Raw genomic sequence first — 22091 nt, forward strand, 5'->3', positions numbered from 1 at the left:
GGCTTTAAAAAGACAGCAAAAGTGTGAAGTGATCAGTTCTTGTAACAGCAGTATCTATGCCCATAACATGTACATATTCAGCCTCTGTGCCAACCAGTACCTTCTGGTTAATGCTTGAGGTTTCAGTAATTTTATTTATAGGTGCCAGCTATCAGGAAGAGGGAGTAGAGATGTTTAGATAGTTCCCTGGTCAAAGTGTCACAGCACTTGCAGTGTGGTCATAATGCTGTTCTAAAATATTTGGGCTTTAGCCCAGAAAGCTTATGCCCAAATTTGTTAGTCTCTAAGGCGCCACACGTACTCCTCATTTTTTTTTTTTTTTTTTAATATTTTTGTTGCCATTTCCTTACTTCAAATAAACACTTGCATTAGAACCTCTTGTAGGAAAAGATTCTGGGAATTTTCCTTCCATCTACCAACTAGTTACTTTATAGCACCTTCCCAGGGCTAGGTCAGCTGAAAACTTTTTTAAAGTCATTGTTTTATTACAACAGATTTTTCAGATTTTAGGAAAATTAATGAACTAAATTTGGTTTGTAATGACCAGATACTTTTTTATGAATAGGGGCAGGTTAAAAGTAAAGTATATCTTTCTCAACACTGTTTTGAAATAGTAGCAATCATATATTTGCTATAGAATGTCAAAGTTTAATTAGATTATATGGCACTAGATCAAAACCATAGTTTTCAGCCATGTAGTGCAGTGATCAAGAAGTCATGACCTCCCATTGATCGCTTTATTGGTTTCCTGTTCTGATTCACTGGAAACCTTCTGGTCTGAACATTTGTCGCTAGTTTTAATCTTTGTCACGTTTACAATACAGCAGCCGAGGCTTTGGTAAAGCTGATACAGAGCACACAGTTAGCATCTTGTTTCCTTTTGGCTCTTGAGCCCTTGATAACTGATAAAGCTTTAAAACCACTTTCTATACAAAAAAAAAAAAAATCTCGTATTCATAGTTGTAAAAACAAATGCAGAACAATCTGAAATACAAAACTAGAAGGCAACTGGAGATGAGATTTTTTTTTTTTTTATGCATTAAAATTTACATACAATGTCATGGTTTTAATTAATTTACAGACAATTGCATGATTCCTGCCATCATCTGTACAGCCACTGGAAAGCATTCTTTATTTCAAGACTGATTTCCAGAACCTGAGAATACAAAATGAAAAGGCCAAATGTTACTAAATAGGTGCTATAAAAATAAGCCTGAAATGACTCAATCTTGGAAACTTGTTGCTACTGTTTTGCTGTTCGCTTATGACTCGTTGCTATGGTTTGAACTGTCTAGTGATATGGGCAGCAAAGTTCATTTTGTATTAGTATTTCAGTTTGTATGCCACTGTTAACACGTTGCATCCGAAGAAGTGAGGTTTTTACTCACGAAAGCTCATGCCCAAATAAATCTGTTAGTCTTTAAGGTGCCACCAGACTCTTTGTTGTTACTGTTAACACTATGCATTTGTTTCAAATTAGTAATTTAGAAAAGAAAATTACTTTGGATCATCCTTCAGAAATTGGAGAATTGAGCAGTTAGCAATGGTTATCACACTGGTAATCACAGGCCGAAGGGGTTAACTGCATATCTTTACCATTCATCATGGTTGCAGTTCCATTATCACTGTTACCCTTTTCACTCCCACTGTTCACAAGTAAACTGAAATTATCTCAATCCAGAGCATCTTTGCATTTTTAAAGAGAACCTGTCATGTTGATAGGAAGCTGAATGTGGAAACCGTGCACAGGCTCCAGCTGCTTCAGAATGTCTGTTGCCTCCATGTTACGGGCTTGATGTGTTCACAGCAACTCAAGCTCTAGTGTCATACTGGCTCCCATTCAGTTTGTTGCAGTTCAAAATTGTTGTTGTTGTGGGGTTTTTTTTTTTCCTAACTGCCAAAGCAATTAATGGATCAAGTCCCAGGTACGTGAAAAACTGAATTTCATTCAATGAACCAATAAGGCAGTTGTGTTCCTCTGGAATAATACAGATCACTAAGCCCAGCATGAAACATGGGGGTGCTAGGACACACTATTCCTAGTCAAGGGGATCTGGCTATGGAACAAACTTCCAGAAGGAATTAAACAAATCCAGAGTCTTCCCAGCTTGAGGAAATGCTGTAAAGCCTTCTTTTGGGGAGGCGGGGGGCGGCTTTCTGACATAATGAGAATGACACAATGCTAGGACTTTCTATCCTCCCCTTGCCACTCTTCTCCCCCCCCCCCCCCAGCCTCCCGCCCCGTCCCCAAACAAACTCTACTCCAGAAACCATTTTATAACCCCAAAAGGAGAGAACAGCCAGACACCCTATGAAGTCCTCTAGAGACTTCGTTAAGGTAGGTTGTAGCATCCTAGTCATTGGAGGTATTTCAGAATAGATTAGACAAAGGGCTGTGAGGGCTGGTCTTGGTTCTACCTGAGGGCAGGGGAATGGACTATGACTTCTTGAGGTCCCTTCCGCCCTACATTTCTGATTCTATAACTGCCAATCTGTTTTAGGTGGAAGGTGCCTCGGTACTATGTGATAGTGGCATTATAAAATCCTCAGATAGAATATGCTAGTAGATAACGGTCTGTACTTCCCATTCATAAAGGGCCTAGTTGTTTAGCCAGTTGGTTCTATTTACTAAATGTCTCTTAAAATGAATGTTCATTGTTTTTTAGAAATGCCTGTCACTGAGTATCTCATTCATGGTGGATGATGCTGGGTTCTCACTCCAAGATTGCCAGCCTTGAGTTCCAATTAACTTCCCAAATGTATTAATTTGGGCCTGAATGCAGTCTTTAAACTACTTGGCTCTGGCCACACGAACCAGCCAAACAGCTAAGCTGGGTGAATGTTCAAATCTTGTTGCCAAACTCTGTTTAAAGGCCAGTGTAAATGGGGGCCAATGGGAGCTTCTGTTTCACTGATTGATCAGACTGAACCCTCTGCTAGGAAGTAAGTTGGAAATAAAAAAATGCAGTTCAGCATTTTAATGCTTACAAGAGACAAGAAATGTCATTTTTGCCTTAGCTGTATTTTTAGAACACTGTTTAGTGCTGTATTATTCACGGTTAACCCCAAAAAGTTTTGAAAACAAGTTTTGAAAGTCTCCTGCTGCACAGCATTAGTATGCACGATCAAGGCGTTTCCTGTCTTTAACCTACAATACCTATGCATCAGATTGTCAAAGCAGCAGCTTCTAGTTGGCTTATTTGCTTTTAGACACACTTACTCACTCATTCTACTCTTTAATTAGATACTGTGATTAAAATTTTATGTATTTCATTGCAGTTTTCCCTTTTTAAAAAGCTACAATTACTGTTCATGGTGTCAGCTATAGAAAATCCCATAGCTGGAATCTGAGCATGTGCTAGGAAAAAAATCCTAATGCTGCAGAATAGAAATGTACATAAAGTTAAATGGGATGAGGTGAAGATTTTTTTTATTTGGTTTAAGGCTAATTGCCGGGGTGGGGTAGGGAAATGATTTTGTGCTTTTTACTGCTCTATTATGAGATGTCATGGCTACCTCAATTTCCCCAAATATTTTACTTGGTCGGTCTTTTGGTTTTTGTGTGTTGTTTTTTGCGTTGTTTTTTTTATGCATTACAAAGATCACGTCTTCACTTCCCTTCCTTAATTCCACATCTCCTCCCCCATCAACTGACAGCTGGGAAAATTTGCCGGTTTTAGCTTTTTGTGGTACCACTATCTCTTTTCAGTTCTCCAGCAACATGCAGATAATTACTAATGTTTGTATAAAACAACTTGTTCCAAGTTTCTGGACAGGACAGAGAGGCTGTTCATACCTGAACAGGAAGTAGTAAAGGACAGACTGTATGGAACAGCGGCACAACTGTATTATATATTTAGGGTATAACAGAGTTTGTATTGTAAGCCCAGTGTTGGTCCCTGCTATAAAAATCAGATCCTCAATAAGTAAGTTAGATCTTGGGCTGAAACAGACTTTTTGTAGAAAATGTGAAGTGACTCAAAAGTGTTCCTTAAGGACACACTAAGAATAGAGATACTAGGGTTTTTTTGGATGTGTTTGAAAGTGACGCATAGTTAGAGCTGTCACATATGTTATTGGACTCCTCCAGCAGAGATCTAGTGCCTCCTAAGGCTCATTGCGGATCTCTACTCAATGCAGACCTCAGACAGCCCATAAGCAGTTAACTCTTTCCTGGGAGTTAAAATCCGGGACTAGATAGGGAGAAAGCAAGAGGCGAGTGGTGGGAGAATATCAGGAGGCCACATCTCCCTCTCCCATTTGTGTGGACTTCTGAAGTCAGCAGAAGGGGAAAACCCCTCAGATTCTTTGGTAAGAGGGGCTGATGAGCCTCCAGTCATAAAAAGCTCATGTGGCACCAAATTTTCCTAACCCTTTAGCTCACTGGGCATTTCTGAGCCACCCAAAGTCTCCACAAGCCTTATTAGGGTTGTTACTTCCTAAGGGGAATCTGCTTTCCTGTAGAGCAGACAGGGAAGGAGTCTTCATTCCCACAAACCATTCTATGGGTGGTTTTCCTTGGTTCTACTGACACCACCTCCTCCTCCCCCCCCAAAATCCTTCTACCAGCCATATCTGCCCTTCCTGTGAACCTTGGAAAGAGATCTCCAGTCCTTCAAACATTAGGAATAGACAGGAGGGCAGCTACTCTCCAAATCTGAGAGAAAGGCGCACTGTTCCTGAGGACCTGAACATTTGCAGGAATAGCACTCTTGTCTTGCAGACGTTAGGGAGTCCGGTATATTAGGACACTCTCCACAGAACAGTGCTTCAGGACCATGGTTAGCAGGAGACTGTGGCAAGCAGAGTAAGGGGACATTCCCTTGCCTCAGCATCTCCTATGATCAGCTTGGTAGGGTCTCCTTTCTTGTGGACCATCTGGAGTTTGAAAGAACAAGACTCCTGTCCCACAGACAGGGGGACCATCTTAAAAACTAAGTAAATTCCCACAAACTTTAAGATTAAAGTTAAAGTTCCTGGCATAATATCCTGGCTTAAGGATGCAGCTGCTAATATTAACTAAAAAGTAAGTTAAACAGGAAATGCAGTCACTGAAATAAAAACCACAACCTGAACTCTGTCCAATATAGTTGCAAGCATATAGCATTTGCAGTGAATCAAAGTACTGTACAATTTCCTTTAAATTGGTAATAAGAGTATTTGTTCATTTGGTATCTTTACATGGAAAGTCAGCTAATAGAGGAAAGGTGCAATATGCATTGCTGGATTCATTTATGGAGTGTCTTGATTTAAGGACCGGTTGTACCACTCTCCTCAAACATCTGTCCTTGATTTTTGCATTTGATCCTGCATTTGAGTGAAAATTGTCCTGCAAATTACTGTAAAAATGAAAGATGTCCTGTTAAAGTGATGTCCTTTTAATTATAGTAAAATATTTGCTTGAAAGTAATTAACATAATTGATAACTTTCAAATAAGATTGTCTGTTGCTCTTTGAGGTTCGAAAAGGCAGAAGCATAATATTAGTTATCTCCCTAAGATCAGTGACAGAAGGGAAACCTAATTTTCTTGACATACGTGGAAACTAAATCTGCAGTGGAATGCATAGAGAATTGAATTGAACCAAACCCCATTTGGACCATAGTGTTATGACTGCCCATATTTGTGAAGACCTGTTTTAGGTGATAGATTGCCGATATTCATGTCTGCAACTATGAGATTTTGTCTATCTTCTTTCCTGCTGCAGAGTTCAGGTTGTGGTGGTTTGCATGTGTGTGGCTTATTGTGGAAGTGCAACCTTAACATCTTGGGGTTTCTGACATTTGCTTTGCTTAACCTTGAAAGGGAAAATGTCTGGTCTGAGTTGATATGTGCCTGAAACCTTAACTTCATTTTAAAGTTTTGGGGGTTTTGGTGTGGAAATGTATTTCTGCATTATAGTTCACCTTTAAGGAGAAGAACTTCAGTTTTAATTGAGACTTAAGTCTGTTTCCCTGTTGACGGTTTAAGGTACCATGTTTACCTCAAAATTTCCTTTAAGCTAAATCTTTACTTAAAGAATAGGTATAGTAAAGGAGTTGTTGAGGATTTTTATAGAGAGCTGACACGGTTTCAGTATCTCTTTTTTGTGACTGTCTCTAGGTTGGGACTGCCATCTTAAACGGTATTTTACTTTCAGCAGGGAGCAGAGGCCAACAGTCGTGAGCCTGATGAGAACTAAGAATTCAGAATCCATTAGACACCATGGGAAGTTAGAGTTAAGGAAACTTTTTAAAATTTTATGTGTTCAGATTAAGTTGCTTTTACTGATGCTTAACTTAAATAGCATTTAACTTGATAGCTCTTACATTTTTACTTAACCGCCTGTTGTTTTTTTCCACTGGAAAAATGGAATGGAATATGATTGGTGTTTGTTTGTTTTTTAAGCCTAAATCTGCCTCATAAGGCTGCTAAAATGGTAGCTTTCTGTTAGATTCTCTTACGATATTCACTTACAATGTTAGACGTTCTCTGCTCTAATTAGATGTAGTGGTTAGCATATAGTTTCAGTAACAGTTTAGTTTTCTTTTGAATCATGTCTGTTTTATAATCAGGAAATCTTACTCAGGTTCCAGAACAAAAAAGGGCTTTGATTTCTTCAGACTGTTCCTGTTGTAATAAGATTTGCATAATCCAGTATTGATTTTTTTTTCCTATATGGATTTAATATGAATAATCTGTTTTCCTACCTTGAACCAAAAGAGTGCCCATGCTTTGATCCCATTTCCAGACTATAGAATGGTATTAGTAATCACTACTGAGTGGCTTGACTCTGCTAGGCAAGCATCTTTATGTCGAACATGAAGTACAGTTCTTGACCGCTTTAGAACTGTGGTTTCTAAAGTCTTCAAAAGAAACAAAAATGACTGCCTCCCTTCTGTGCCATAATCTATCACAATCTTACCAGTACCAGAATATTAATCTATCATTTTTTCATTGCATCTTTTCCTTTTAAAATTTACTATAGGCTGACATTCTAATGTTGTTTAGAGATATTTCCTTAATAGCTTCAAAGAGATATAAAGGGGGTATCTTAAAAATATAATCTGTGTGCGCTTATATCTGCACCCTTCATTTGCTACAACTGAATTGTGCTAAAACCTGAAAATCTCTTTGCTGTCTCTTTCCTTCATGCATGGCTTGATGAGGCAGTCAGCTTCAGGTAAGAGTATATTACCAAAGTCCAGTGACATGATTTGTTAATATTGTATGGCTGTCTTCCCTCAACTGCTCTGAATTCATAAATGTAAGTTCCATTAGCCTTGGACAGTGTTTATAATCCTAAACTCTTGGTGCGTTCCTGTGGTTAACACAAAGCATGCATTCTGTTTTCAAAATGTTTCTAATTCATGGCTTCTTACATGAGAAGGCTTATGTAAGCAAATACTGTCAGCTACTGAGGTTCTGTTCTTGATGCAACTAGCTTTGTGAATGGCACGGAGGGGGCAAAGGTGGAGACAGTCCTTTTTTGGTCCTGTGACTACAACTTCGGTCTCCTATAGGCAGTCTGTCTAGGCAGCAGTGAAAGTGGGGGTAAAGCTACCTTGAGCTATTAAAGGCCTCCCTCCTAATGTTTGTGGGTCTACCAGGCCTGCTGTATTCCCAAGCCTGATTAGGCCAGAGTCCCCACAGAACCACCGCATGAAGCAACCACCTAGTCTTCTAGAAATGGAGCAGGGAAGAGAGATCAAAATGAGGTCTGTTAATACCTTTCTAGGCAGAAAAGCCAATCACAGCACTTGAAGGACTGGGATTTAACCAATGGTGACCTCCCTCACAGAGAAGGGCTTCACTGCCTGGCAACGGCTGTGCCATGCCCCAGCGATGTAACTCCACCCCTACTCAATCTGGGCTGTCCTTGAAGGGCTAACCCTCTTTCCTCCCAGAGGAAGTAATCTTATGGTCACAGATGGGACTGGAAAACCTAGGTTTTATTCCTGGCTCTTGCCTGCACTTCGTGACCTTGACAAATCACTTAATTTCTATCTGTTTCATTTTCCCAAATTATAAGCTAGAAAATATGGCTTACCTGTCAGATGTGCGGTGCCTTGGTTCACTAACGTTTGTAAAGAGCTTTAAGATTTTGTAGATCCTCAAATTAAAAGGTACTATCCATTTAGGTTCTTAAATTGGTACCAACTACTGTGGCATCTGATCCCCTCGGAGCACAGGCATGTCATGCTGAATTTTAAATTTTACACCTACCGAGTAAGCCTTCAGTCCATAGCAAATTCACTGGGCACAGGGAAGGACTGGAGGATCTGTGCAATGTATGCTTTGGTAATGAGCATTACAGACCTATAGCTCGTAAGCCTACTGAGTAGTAAGTATCTAAGCACTTCCTTAGTGCTGGTGTTACACGCTGCCTTGAATTTTGGACAGCGATACCCTCAAGGTTATCTCTTGAACGGTAGTTTTTTTTTTAAGGATTTCAGTTTTCTAACAATCGCTCCTTTCTAGAAAAGAATGAAATTCAATGATAGTACAAGTCAAATTATTTTTGACTTTCTTCAGTTAAAAACCAACCCATTGTATTGAAATGTTTTCTGTTTTACAATTAAAACTTGCTAATTTTTCTTCTATTGAGGAAAAGTCCAGGTTTTGCAGTAGGTTAGTGCACTGCCATTTTACTTCAGGTCATTTAGGGTCAAATAGCAACCTTCACATTTTTAACAAGTTCAGATAGGTTTTGGGACTTGAAGCTTCCAAAACCGTGTTTATTGCTTCAAAGAAGTGAATCCAGAATGGCAGCCCCAAGATGGGAAGCTAAGCTTTGCAGGGTAAAATCTATCTGCCATGTTTTTTAAAGTGACTGCTTCATACACAATGCAGAATCGGCTAGTCTTGGAGGATAGAAAGATCTTAAGGAGAAGCTCCTTATCCAGACTCGAGTTCAAGGTTTGGGATGGAGCAAGGTTTTGGCCACTTCTATATTTTCTACCAACTGGCCCCAGTTGGCTGTCACCCAGACACAGGTGCCTGCAGACGCTGCTACTTAAAAGCATGTAACTGGCATGCTATCACAATCTTAGCAAAATGTATGACTGACCCCTGCATGAGTTTGCTTGCAACCAATAGAGTTGCAAATAGAGTTCAGATAGCGGTAGCTCAAGTCTCTGGTGCTTGAGGGCAGTTACTGTTGGAAATAAAACCTCGCAATAGAACTGAAGTAAGCACCGGTGGCCTACCAGTGCAGCCACAATGTATTATGTGCCTTATTACAATGTACCAAGTCTGTAGACAGGGTCCCCCCTCCCTCCAGTGTTCCATTATTAGTCCTATTTAGCTTTGGAAATACCGTAGTTAAGTACTGGAAATGTTTGAGTTTGTCCAATCCATGTTATGGGATTCTGCCACTTAAAGTACAGAGAGACCTTTACGAATCAGTTTTTTCACAACTAGGTAGATCAGTGTTTTCCAAACTTGGGACGCCGCTTGTGTAGGGAAAGCCCCTGGCGGTCCGGGCCAGTTTGTTTACCTGCCGCGTCCGCAGGTCCGGCTGATCGCGGCTTCCACTAGCCGCGGTTCGCTGCTCCAGGCCAATGGGAGCTGCTGGAAGCGGCATGGGCCGAGGGACGTACTGGCCGCCGCTTCCCGCAGCCCCCATTGGCTTAGAGCAGAGAACCGCGGCTAGTGGGAGCCGCGATCGGCCGGACCTGCGGACGCGGCAGGTAAACAAACGGGCCTGGCATGCCAGGCCCTTCTCTGTACAATCGGCGTCCCAAGTTTGGGAAACACTGAGGTAGATGAATTCATGACTTTTTCCAAATACATTATACTGCCCCCGTTCTATGTATAGATCTATTTACATTATTTGACACAGCATGGGATATAACTGTAATACAGCACAAGATACACACGCTCAAAAAGTCCTGACTTTATGTGGGCAAATTTCACTCAACAGGTGGACTCTCTGCAGGTACAATGTAGGCATTTCATGCTTTGTATGTGTGTGTGTGTGTGTGTGTATATATATATATATGTGTATGTATATGTATGTATGTTCCGTTCTATTCATCTGAAGAAGTGGGCTGTTGCCCACGAAAGCTTATGCTCAAATAAATTTGTTAGTCTCTAAGGTGCCACAAGTACTCCTGTTCTTTTTGAAGAGGTGAAATCCACCTTCAAACCTGGAACTCAGGCATAGGTCTGCAACATGTTCTGCCACCCTGTGCGTGAGCCCTACCCCCCCCCACACACACACACACACACACACACACTTCAGGGAGACTTTCTTGGTTAAAGGCTGAAATGACTGCAACCCCTTCACACAATTTCCATGGTATATTAAGGCCACTGAAGTAATCATAGATTTTGCCTGCTCCCAGTTCCCATTCTCTGTGGAGAACACCAGCCCCTTTGCAAACAAGTGTGGAAGTTCCCTGTTCTTTGCTCTGCCAGGAGCATCACCACACTGAAATGGGTCTGTGCACGGAGGTGAATTCCCCCTCCCCCCCCAAGAACTCTGCAACGTAAACTGGGCTTGTTAGTGTTCTGTATAATTCAGGCTTTCTAATCAGAGCCTCTGTGTTTAGATTTTTGCACTTTCACCATTCTTACGGCCTTTGTGTTGCAAGCAACTATTTGTCTAGCAGAGCAAAATGTGATGCATTTTCATACATGGCCTTTTAAGCTCCCAAAATAGCCACAGGAGGTTTCTACAAGGGAATTTTATGCCCTTTCTGCATACCTATGGTTTTTGAGTGTGATGCTGTCTCTGCAGCTGTCAAACTGACCCCTTAATATTGACTGACTTAACTGATCTAGGTGAATTCTAAGAACTAACCTCACAGACCTCTTCCAACAGCTAAGATTAGTCTCACTAAGTTATGTGACTTGCTCAGCATTAAGGTTCTTTTTGTTTTTGTTTTTTTCTTCCTTCAGAGTAGCTTTAAACCTGTGGTCATAGTAGCTAGCTTATCATTACAGTTTAGTGTATTTGAAAAGCAAATATTAAGTACACTTTACCTGTGCCCCAACCAGTTTTGTTTTGTAAGACATTTCTCTTTAAAATTGAGACTAGTCTGTTCTACTATGAGGAAAGGTAAGTTTCAGAGCAAGAATGCAGGTTAAAACCTTCATGCTGTGGTTCATTGGAGGTTGATGCTCTTTATCTTTCAAGGTGGAGAGAACCACTTATATTGCTCTCGATTGCTGTTCACGTGCTCTTCCAAAAAACATTGGCAATCACACCCATCCACCTCCCCCGACAGAAGCTTTTCTCCTTGTTTTTTCTAATTAGATGACAAGCACAAAAAACCCTTCCTGAGATAATACAGAAAAGTAGTGACTGTCCAGTAATAAATAGGGCTACCTGAAATTCCACAGCTGTAGTATATTCTCAATGGGAATGTTCAAAGACACAAGATTTAGCCTCAATAACCAGCGGGACTCGTACATACAGTTCAAAATTTTCAGGAGTACGATTAGTGCATTTTGGTACCAAACCTGAAACACCCTAAAGGGCCTGATTTCAAAAAGTGCAGAATACCCATTCAACCCCTTTCTAAAGTTTCTCCTCTTGGACATTCAAACTCTAGTAACGCTTGGCAATCTTGGTCCTGCTTGCATTTAGAAATCATTGACTGTCAAGGATACTTTACTTTTCAAACATGTTGGTTTTATTCCTATTGCTGGACTCTTCACCTGTGATTAAATGTTAACTCTTGTTTTTAACAGATCAGATGCCTAAAAGGCCAGAAAGGCTTCTCCGACCAACCCACTTTTGATGGGATTCACATTGTCAACCATTTGATAGGAGATGATGAGTCATTTCATTCTTCTGATGAAGATTTTATAAGTAACTCCATACAGGAGGATAGGGTCCGTTTTCATTTACACAGAAGGACTGGACAGATGACTTTGGCCCCAACTGTGGTAGATAGCAGTGACAGTGATACTGAAGAAGGTGTTCTAGACACTGGGGATACGGACGAGATTATTCCAAAGCAAAAGAACCAGCAAAGAATGGAATCCTACTCTACTACTGTGTGATCATCACTGTGACTAGCATCTAAGACTTCAGATTTCTTTTAATGACTAAAAATGCCCAGCGCTTGGATTAGATAGCTATTGTGGCTTATCTGACACATTTTATATATAATATATGTATATATGTATACACACACTTTACTGTTTGCCTTCTACCTTTGCCAAATCTTCATCACTGACATACCATAGAGTAGATTGGGAAGAAGCTGATGGATGACTGTTCTAACAGTATTACTGAATGTTCCTTGTTTTAGAAAATGCAAATATATAATTTCTTTAAATGCATAACCATTTTGCCATTCAGAAACTTGGGAAATCTTTTCTTCAAAAGAAACTGCTCTTGTGCAATATTTTATACTCCGTGAACTAATGTGTTCTTTTTACATTGTTATCCATTTGTGATCAAGATAGACGTTCGCAAACTGGCTGATCATGGTGTATGTCTGATTATTTTTTGTTGTTTGACTGTTTGGTTTTAATTAAAAATAACTATTATTGGAGACCCATAAAAGGCTCCAAACACAAGCCTTTATTTCTTCTGTTTTTAAATACAAATTAATGGTCACAAATGTCCAAAAGGTTTTTAAAATCATTCTGACTTTTTTTTTATTTTTTGTGCATCTGCTATTGATGTGTTGCTAATAAAAAACCTGGTCAAAGTATGTTAACTACAATGTTTATTTTGTACATGTTTATATCTCTCTGCAGCAACCTGAAAATGTATATTACACATTTTATATGAGGAATGTAAATGTTGCAAAATGGCTACTTTGGTATTCTAACAGGCAAATGAATTCTGTATATACATACTGATAGTGAGTTACAAAATAAAGGCAAAACACTAATCTTAGATTTAATCTGTTTAGCTACTGACACTAGCAGGTTCATGACTAACTAAAATGCTTGTTCAAAAACAGACTAAACTTTTAACTTCATATATATATAACTATAATAAATTTTTCATGATTTAACATTTGTTGTAGCACTTATTGCTTAGTAATAACTAATGTCTGTATCCTAGAGATTCTGTAGGTGATTGCACAGTGCAGATCCAGAGAGTAGTTCAGATAAAGATGGAAAGTATTTTTATCTGGCTTTAAATTAACTACAGTTCCAATGACGGATTGTTCAAAGCAGTAAAAACAGATATCTATAGTAAGTTATTCTGAGGAAGATCAGTACAAGAATATCTAAGAACCAAAAAGCTAATATTAGTGCATTTAGTGAAGATGCACATGATTTAACATGGAGCAATGAGAATGAATGCATGCTGGGTGACTGGTCACCCCTAAAGGAAGCCCTGATTAGATCTCAAATTCTTCCTGTCCTTTCCAAGGCCTTTTGATCAAAATGACTTGCTACTGCTGTCCTGCACAGCATTTTAGACATTAGTCTCTTAGACTCTTCCTAGCCCAGAATATTTCTTGACATAAATGTACCACTGCAATTCTCCTCAATTACAAATTCTGTGGAAGTATGTACTGTTAATATTAGCAGCTGGACTGCTTGTGATTTGAAAGGAATTAAATGATACTGCAGGATTATGGCACAAGCTTGCTTCCTCTAGAAATATTAAAGTTCATCTAGGTATTTAAGCATGTGCTTAGAGTTAGACATATGCTTATGAGCTTCAATGGCACTACTAATATGCTGACTTAGGCACATTCTTAAGGACCTTGCTGAACGGGGGCCCTAGAGTCCAAGTCCCCTATTGGCCACTTGCATCTCCTTGGCTTTTAATTTTGAAGATTCCTAGTCTTTTTGGAATAAGGCCAATACAGGATCCTTTTTCACTTAATGAGTTAAACTAGTTACAGAACCTGACAATTTAAAGGAAACCCACTCCGTGAAAGAAGTGAGCTTTGGGCATCTTGGCCACACTATACGTATGTAGGTCATATCCGGGCAATAACTGACCATAAAATGGGCAGGTGACACCTTTGAAGTTAACTATTACTTGAGTTCCTGCTACTCCTGGTCTTTGCCTCCGTTACTTTGAGTTTACATTATCTTCATCAATGACAATATATTTCTCATCACACATGATGGGCACCGCATTTCAAGAAAGACGTGGAGAAATTGGAGAGGGTCCAGAGAAAAGCAACAAGAATGATTAAAGGTTTTGAGAACATTTCCTATAAAGGAAGGCTGAAAGAATTGGATTTGTTTAGTTTGGAAAAGAGAACACTGAGAGGGGATATGATAGCAGTTTTCAGGTACCTAAAACGGTGTCAAAAGGAGGAGGGAGAAAACTTGTTCACCTTAGCCTCGAAGGCTAGAACAAGAACCAATGGGCTTAAACTGCAACAAGGGAGGTCTAGGTTGGACATTAGGAAAAAGTTCCTGTCAGGGTGGTTAAACACTGGAATAAATTGCCTAGGGAGGTTGTGGAATCTCCATCTCTGGAGATATTTAAGAGTAGGTTAGATAAATGTCCATCAGGGATGGTCTAGACAGTATTTGGTCCTGCCATGCGAGCAGGGGAGTGGACTCGATGACCTCTTGAGGTACCTTCCAGTCCTTGAATCTATGAATGAAGTTTCACCCTATTGCAATAAACATTTACTGTTTTAACACCCAAACCCTGCTAGAAATGTGTCAAAGCAAAAATAATCTGAGCTCTCTTGCTCACTAACATTTAGGTGACAGTTGCCTTATTTTCCCCTAATAAGCATCTGTCCACCTTTGTTTGCACATGGATCACTGACACTCATGTGAATAGATGACAAATTATTCTTTGCCTATCAATACCAGCTGCAAGTCTCTCTTAAAGGTAACGTTCTGCATTAAGTGGCAGGAGCAAAATTCAGTTAGAGGATGGTCGTAAAATCTTTTTTTGTTTGAACAGCAAAGTGTTATGATCTTGCAATAACTGCCTGACTGCCCAAGTGATAGTGAATGAGCCTAATTGGTAAGGGCTGTTTCCTGAACTTTGTTTATATACATGTTAATAGCCTAGATTGTTTTATTCATGCTGCTACTTTCCATTTCATTATCAAAATATCAGTGAAAGAGTACTAGTGAGGTTTAAACCTGATCCAGATAGTTGAATTCTACAGAATAGCTAACTGTACTACAGTGCACAACCTTACCTGACCTTCCACTGGGACCTTATTTAATAATTCTCTTAAAATTGAAATCTTACCATACATTAGACTGGAAAATTATAAATTTGAGCAAATTAAATGATAAATAGGGTGGGTGGGTGGGTGTATACATTTAGTTTTGGGCCTGAGAACCAGACCAGGAGCTAGGCTGGGAAAGGGAGTAGCAGAGAAACGCAGTGCTGTGGAGCCAGTGAAACAATCAGTCTCCATTTAAGTTATATTTCATATCGGGGGGTGAAAATGCTTGTTTCCTCTTTGGCACTCCGAGATGACAGAACATAGGGCGGAAATCAAATCAGTATCTTAGATGTCTGTATACTAATGTAAGAAATATGGGGAATAAGCAGGAAGACCTAGAAATGCTAGCTAATAAACACAACTATGATATCGTTGGCATCGCACAGAGTTGGTGGGATAATGCATATAGGCTGGAATATTGGTATGGCAGGGTACAACTTGCTCAGGAAGGATAGGCCTAGGGGGAAAAAAAGGGGTTGCCTTTTATATCAATAATGTATACACTTTGACTGAGGTTGAGATGGACATAGGAGACAGACTTGTTGAATGTTTCTGGGTAAGAATAAAAAGGATAAAAAACCAAGGGTGATGTCGGGGTAGGAGTCTACTACACACCACCTAACCAGGAATAGGGGGTGGATGAGGCTTTTTTTAGACAACAATATCATGCAAAGCACAGGGACTTCAACTACCCAGACATCTGTTGGAGGAAAATAACACAGCAGGGCACAGATTATCCAACAAGTTCTTGGAATGTATTGGAGACAAATTTTTATTTCAGAAGGTGGAAAAAGACAATAGGGGAGTAGCTGTTCTAGATTTGATTTTAGCAAATAGGAAAGAACTGGTTGAGAATTTGAAAGTGAAAGGCAGCTTGGGTGAACGTGATCATGAAATGATAGATTTCATGATTCTAAGGAATGATGGGAGGGAAAACAGCACAATAAAGAAAATGGATTTCAAGAAGGCAGACTTTATCAAACTCGGAGTTGGTAAGCAAGATACCTTGGGAAGCAAGTCTAAGGGGAAAAACAGTTTGAGAGTTGGCAGTTTTTCAAAGAGACATTATTAAGGGCACAAGAGCAAACTATTCCACTGTGTAGGAAAGACCGGAGGTATGGCAAGAGAACACTGTGGCTTAACCAGGTGATCTTCAATGATCTGAAATAAAAAAAAAAAAAATCCTACAAAAAGTGGAAATTAAGTCAAATTACAAAAGATGAATATAAACAAGTAGGACAAAATTAGAAAGGCTAAGGCACAAAATGAGATTGAACTAGCTAGAGACATAAAATGTAACAAGAAAACATTCTACAAATACATTAGAAGCAAGAGGAAGACCAAGGGCAGGGTAGGCCCATTATTCAATGAGGGGTGGGGAAACAATAACCGAAAATGTGGAAATGACAGCAGTGCTAAATGACTTTTGTTTCAGTTTTCACCAAAAAGATGAGTAGCAATTAGACATCTAACATAGTGAATGCCAGTGAAAATGAGATAGAATCAGAGTTTAAAATACGGAAAGAACAAGTTAATTCCTAATACAAGTTAGATGTCTGCAAGTCAGCAGGGCCTGATGAAATACATCCTAGAATACTCAAGGAGCTGAATGAAGAGATATTTGCCATTAGCAATTAGCTTCAATAAATCATGGAAGATGGGTGAAATTCTGAGGCCTGGAAAAGGACAAATATAGTGCCAATCTATAAAAAGGGGAATAAGGACAACCTGGGGAATTTGAGACCAGTCAGCTTAACTTCAGTACCCAGAAAGCTAATGGAGCAAATAATTAAGCAATCAGTTTGCAGACACCTAGAAGATAATAAGGTGATAACTAACAGCATGGATTTGTCAAGAATAAATTGTGTTAAATCAACCTAATAGTTTTCTTAGAGGGTAACAAGCCTTGTCGATAGGGAGAAGCAGTAGATGTGGTATATCTTGACTTTAGTAAGGCTTTTGATACTATCTCACGTCACCTTCTCATAAACAAACTAGAGAAATACAACCCAGCTGGAGCTACTATGTGGTAGGTGCATAATTGGTTGGAAAATTGTTCCCAGAGAGTACTTAGCAGTGGTTCACAGTCAAACAGGATGGGCATATCAGGGGGGTCCCACAGGGATCAGTTCTGGGTCCAGTTCTGTTCACTATCTTCAGCAATGATTTAGATAATGGCATAGAGAGTACACTTATAAAGTTTGCAGAGGATACCAAGCTGGGAGGGGTTACAAGTGCACTGGAGGGTAGGATTAAAATTCAAAATGATCTGGACAAACTGGAGCAGTAAATTCAATAAGGACAAATGAAAAGTATTCCACTTAAGAAGGAACAATCAATTGCTCACATACAAAATAGAAAATGACTGCCTACGAAGTAGTAGTGCAGAAAAGGATTGGGGGGGTGTCATAGTGGAGCACAAGCGAAATATAAGTCAACAGTATAACACAGGGGTCAGCAACCTGTGGCACGCATGCCAAAGGCAGCAAGCGAGCCAATTTTTACCGGCACGCTGCTGCCAGCCGGGGTCCCGGCCACTGGCCCCACTCAGCCCACTGCCAGCCTGAGTGAATGGAAGCCCTGGCCGGCAGCAGCTGAGTGGGGCCGACGGCCAGGACCCCGGCTGGCAGGAGCCAGCGGACAGAACCCCAGACCGGCAGCGGGCTGAGCAGCTCAGCCCGCCGCCGGTCTGGGGTTCTGTCCGCCGGCCCCGCTCAGCCCACTGCTGGTCTGGGGTCCCGGCCATCAGCCACGCTGATCCTGCTGTGGCCTGGGATACCAGCCGCCGGCCCCGCTCACCTCGCTGCTGGTCTGGAGTTCCAGCCACCTGGCCCCCTGCCAGCCGGGGTCCAGGCCTCCGGCCCTTCTCAGTCCTCCTGCCGGCCTGGGGTACCAGGAGCCAGCCCAGGGCTCTGTTCCTGGCCTGGTCCCAGCACTCTGCAGCCCATATCAAAAATTACACTACAATTAACTTAAAAACTTGAAAACTTTGTATATTACAGTAATCGTTAAAACATGTATAATGTTAATAAATACATAGGTTTGATGAAACAAAGTAGTTGTACTTATGTGCCTGTGCTTAATTTGTGTTTTCGATGATTTACTTTCTAAAAAAATATTGCATGTCTCGCACCCCCAGAAAGGGCATCTCACACCCCCAGGAAGTTTGTGCACCCCAGGTTAAGAACCACTGCACTAAACTGATAAGATCTGCATTTTAATTTAATTTTAAATGAAGCTTCTTAAACATTTTAAAAACCTTGTTTACTTTACATACAACAATAGTTTAGTTATATAATATAGACTTATAGAGAGAGACCTTCTAAAAATGTTAAAATGTATTACCGGCACGTGAAACCTTAAATTAGAGTGAATAAATGAAGACTCGGCACACCACTTCTGAAAGGTTGCCGACCCCTGGTATAACACTTGCAAAAAAAGCAAACACCATTCTGGGATGTACTAGCAGGAGTGTTGTAAGCAAGACACAAGCAGTAATTCTTCCTCTTTACTCCATGTTGATTAGGCCTCAACTGGAGTATTGTGTCCAGTTCTGGGCACCACATTTCAGGAAAGATATGTATAAATTGGAGAAAGTCCAGATAAGAGTAACAAAAATGATTAAAGGTCTAGAAAACATGACCTATGAGGGAAGATTGAAAAATATGGATTTGTTTAGTCTGGAGAAGAGAAGACTGAAGGGGGAACATGGTAACAGTTTTCAAGTACATAAAAAGTTGTTACAAGGAGGAGAAAAATTGTTCTCTTTAACCTCTGAGGATAAGACAAGAAGCAATGGGCTTAAATTGGAGCAAGGGCGGCTTAGGTTGGACATTAGGATAAACTTTCTAACTGTCAGGGTGATTAAGTACTGGAATAAATTGCCTGGGGAGGTTGTGGAATCCCCCTCACTAGAGCTTTTTACGAGCAGGTTAGACAAACATCTGTCAGCAATGGCCTAGATGAGTGATTTGCAAACTTTAGCAATCCAAGGACACTGATTTTGATTTAAAAATTTTGCAGACCCCCAAGCCCTCCCCACTCAGCCCCAGGCCCCACCCCAACTCCACCCTTCCCCCCAAGGCCCCACTTCCCTCCACCTCCTGCCCCTCCTCTTCTCTGCCTCTTTCCGTCCCATCCCCTGAGTGCGCCCCATTCCCGTTCCTCCCTCTCCCTCCCAGTGCCTCCTGCACAGTGGGGAACAGCTGTCCTGTGGCATGCAGGAGGCACTGGGAGCAAGAAGGAGGAGTTGATCAGCGGGGGCTGGCGGCCCTGGTCATGATTCCACTCCTTCCCGGAGCGCAGCCCATCCCTGCTCCTCCCTCTCCCTCCTAGCGCCTCCTGTATGCCACTGAACAGCCACTCCCCAGCATGCAGGAAGCGCGGGGAGAGAGGGGGAGGAGTTGCTCAGTGTGGCCCACAGACCCCCCAGCATACCTTTGTGGACTCCAGTTTGAGAAACTCTGGTCTAGATAATACTTAGTCCTGCCTTGAATGCAGGGGACTGGACTAGATGACTTCTCGAGGTCCTTTCCAGTTCTATGATTTTTTCACATGAAGTTGGGAGAATTTGGAAGCCTAAAGTTTTTGAGCACTGGCCAGAAAAACCTGAGTGCTTTTTAAAGTTTTCTCATGTGGGGGATTCAACACTTTTTACAGCAGAACTACCCCAGTGCTATATTGCAGCAAAATCTGTGCCTTAAGCCACCTTTTAAATGGATGAGCGTTAATGTTTTATTAACCCTGTTACTCAGTCTGTTCTTTACCCGTTGTCTCGGATTTATGTTTTAGAGACTCTGTTACACCTGAATCGCTTTTTCAATGGTTTCTTCCCAACTGTAAGGGCCAGAAACTTTTCCATATACGTTTTTTAGGTTCTGGACTAGCAATGACACTTACCTATTTGTTGACAAAAATAGTTGTTTGAGCTCATAATGTTCTTTAATGGTCTTAAGGTATAAAGGTATGCGTGCTATAGATTTTTATACTGCTCTCATCACTGTAGTATTGGAGGGGATGTCTACACTGCAGTAAAAGACCTGCGGCACAGCCATGGTTGGTCAGCACACTTGGGCTGCTGGGACAAAAACAGCCTTTTAGTGGCTTGCTTGGACTGGAGCCTGGGCTCCGAGACCGTGTGTGCAGGGGGGAGGTCTCAAAGCCAGGCTCCAGTCCAAGCCTGGCTACCTGCACTGCTGTTTTTAGCCCCACAGCCCAAGTCCCCTGAGTGCCAGTCAGCTGCCCTGGGCTTTGAGACTCAATGCGGCAGGTTTTTGACTGCAGTGTAGACGTACCCTGAGCACCTTCCAGGAGTGCATTAAGCAATATGATTACACATCTATCGTGCGTTTTGTTCTCTCATCCTCGCCCTAGAGGAAGATGCTTGGGTTAGTAGTGTCAGATTTTGATAGGGATTGGCGTTTTCTTGTTTTGTTTTTAATGTACCTATTGCTACATATTTGTATTGGAGAAGGCATGGTCAAAGAAATGTGCCTTCCACTTGGAGCAGAAAGTGGTCAAGTTTTGTGATGGTCCTTAGTTCCTGAGCGAATTCATTCCAGTCTCTCACGACCCTCAGAGAAGATTCTGTCTCCCACACAGAGCAGCTTTACTCTTATTGTTGAACTTTCCATTGTATCAGAGAAGTGAAGTTATTAACCATGGTCTTCATCCCAGAGCTGTGGACTCTTTTTTAGGTGTTCTGGGCCCACGCCATGGAGCGCTTTGACAATAAGGCCCAAATCTTTGAACTTGATTTGATATTCTATGAGAAGCCAGTGCAGGGAGCAGAGGACAGGTGTGATGTGCTCACTGTAGCCTGTGTGGCTGAGGAGACGTGCTGCAGTGTTTCCTGTTGGAATTTCCTAAGTGTTGAAGGGTTCATGCCTAAGTATATCACATTGCTGTAGTCCAGCCCAGAGGTGAAGAAAGCAGGAATGATTGAGGTCAGGTCTGTCTGCCAAAATGGGACAGAGTCTCCTAGACAACCAGAGATGATTCAAAAATATAGTGCATGGCCGTTGCGATGTGAGAGCCCAATGTCAACCGAGGAATCCAAGAGTATTCCTAGACTGTGGACTGAATTGACCAATTATGGATGTGAATCTTCAATCAAAGACGACTGCACCATGGCTGTAGACTACTCCAAATACTTTCCTCTTCCCACCAGCATCAGCTTCTTTAAACAGTTAAATCAGTGCAACTGTGTCTCTAGACACTTGCTGCTTTAAACTGGAATGATATTGATTTAGCCAAGCTAAACTGATATAAACCAGAATTAAAGTGATTCAAGAGTATTCACACAGGGCACTGCACCAGTTTAACTAAATCAGTTCTTGAAATTATTTAAAATGGTGCAATGCCTATGCAGATCAGTTCTTAATTAAACTGTTGTACGTTTGCATGTAGGTTAAGGATTCAATTTGGTTGTACGGATTTGCAAGAAATGCATTTATTTTTCTGTTTTAAATTTTAAAAAACCATCCTAAGTCTAAGATGTACTGAAGACAAATTTCTGGGTGAAATTTGAAGCCCGTGCAATATTTGTATTTTTAAGCTAGAGGAACCCAAAGGAATGCAAGGCAAAGAAGGCCCAAATTTTAAAAAAGGGAACATGTCTAAATGCTTCCTCTTCAAAAGTTATAGAATCTTTTACTGATGAAATAATTTGAAAATTCAATTGTCCCTTGAAGAGTCATTGAGCCAGACTTGAAGACTAGATTCAGACAACAATGTATAAAACAGAGATTTTAGTCCTGCATTAAGTGGAAAATCTCAGTGCAAAGTTAACGATGGAGTCATTTCTGACTCTTCCATAATTCTGGGCATATTGCTCCTTTTGTGTGGTGAACTTTTAGTTTATGACAAGGCTTTCCATAGACTTTCATAATAAGGTCTCAAATGCTATAGTGAGACTGGTTGTTAGAAACCACAACGCTGGTCGTGGTCGATTTCTGGATTGAGTTAGTTTACATAT

General features: G+C 40.9%; 1 protein-coding gene across 14 annotated transcripts in view; it reads left to right on the forward strand.

Annotated features, from left to right (window-relative positions):
• The window catches only part of EVI5 (ecotropic viral integration site 5), a 142738-nt gene that overhangs the window by 117661 nt on the left and 2986 nt on the right, over positions 1–22091 (forward strand). For 12 of the 14 annotated variants that reach the window (XM_054036615.1, XM_054036620.1, XM_054036621.1 and 9 more), the window contains one exon: positions 11679–12961. The exons of 1 other annotated variant lie outside the window; for it this stretch is intronic. In XM_054036615.1, the coding sequence (XP_053892590.1) occupies positions 11679–11993 (315 nt within the window). In that variant the 3' untranslated portion in view covers positions 11994–12961. Of the gene's footprint in view, positions 1–11678; positions 12962–22091 lie in introns of those variants that run through there. One more of the 14 variants, XR_008445871.1, reaches the window with a different exon arrangement.

The sequence above is a fragment of the Malaclemys terrapin genome, chromosome 8 (assembly GCF_027887155.1).
Source record: "Malaclemys terrapin pileata isolate rMalTer1 chromosome 8, rMalTer1.hap1, whole genome shotgun sequence".
In the NCBI taxonomy this organism is placed as follows: Eukaryota; Metazoa; Chordata; order Testudines; family Emydidae; genus Malaclemys; species Malaclemys terrapin.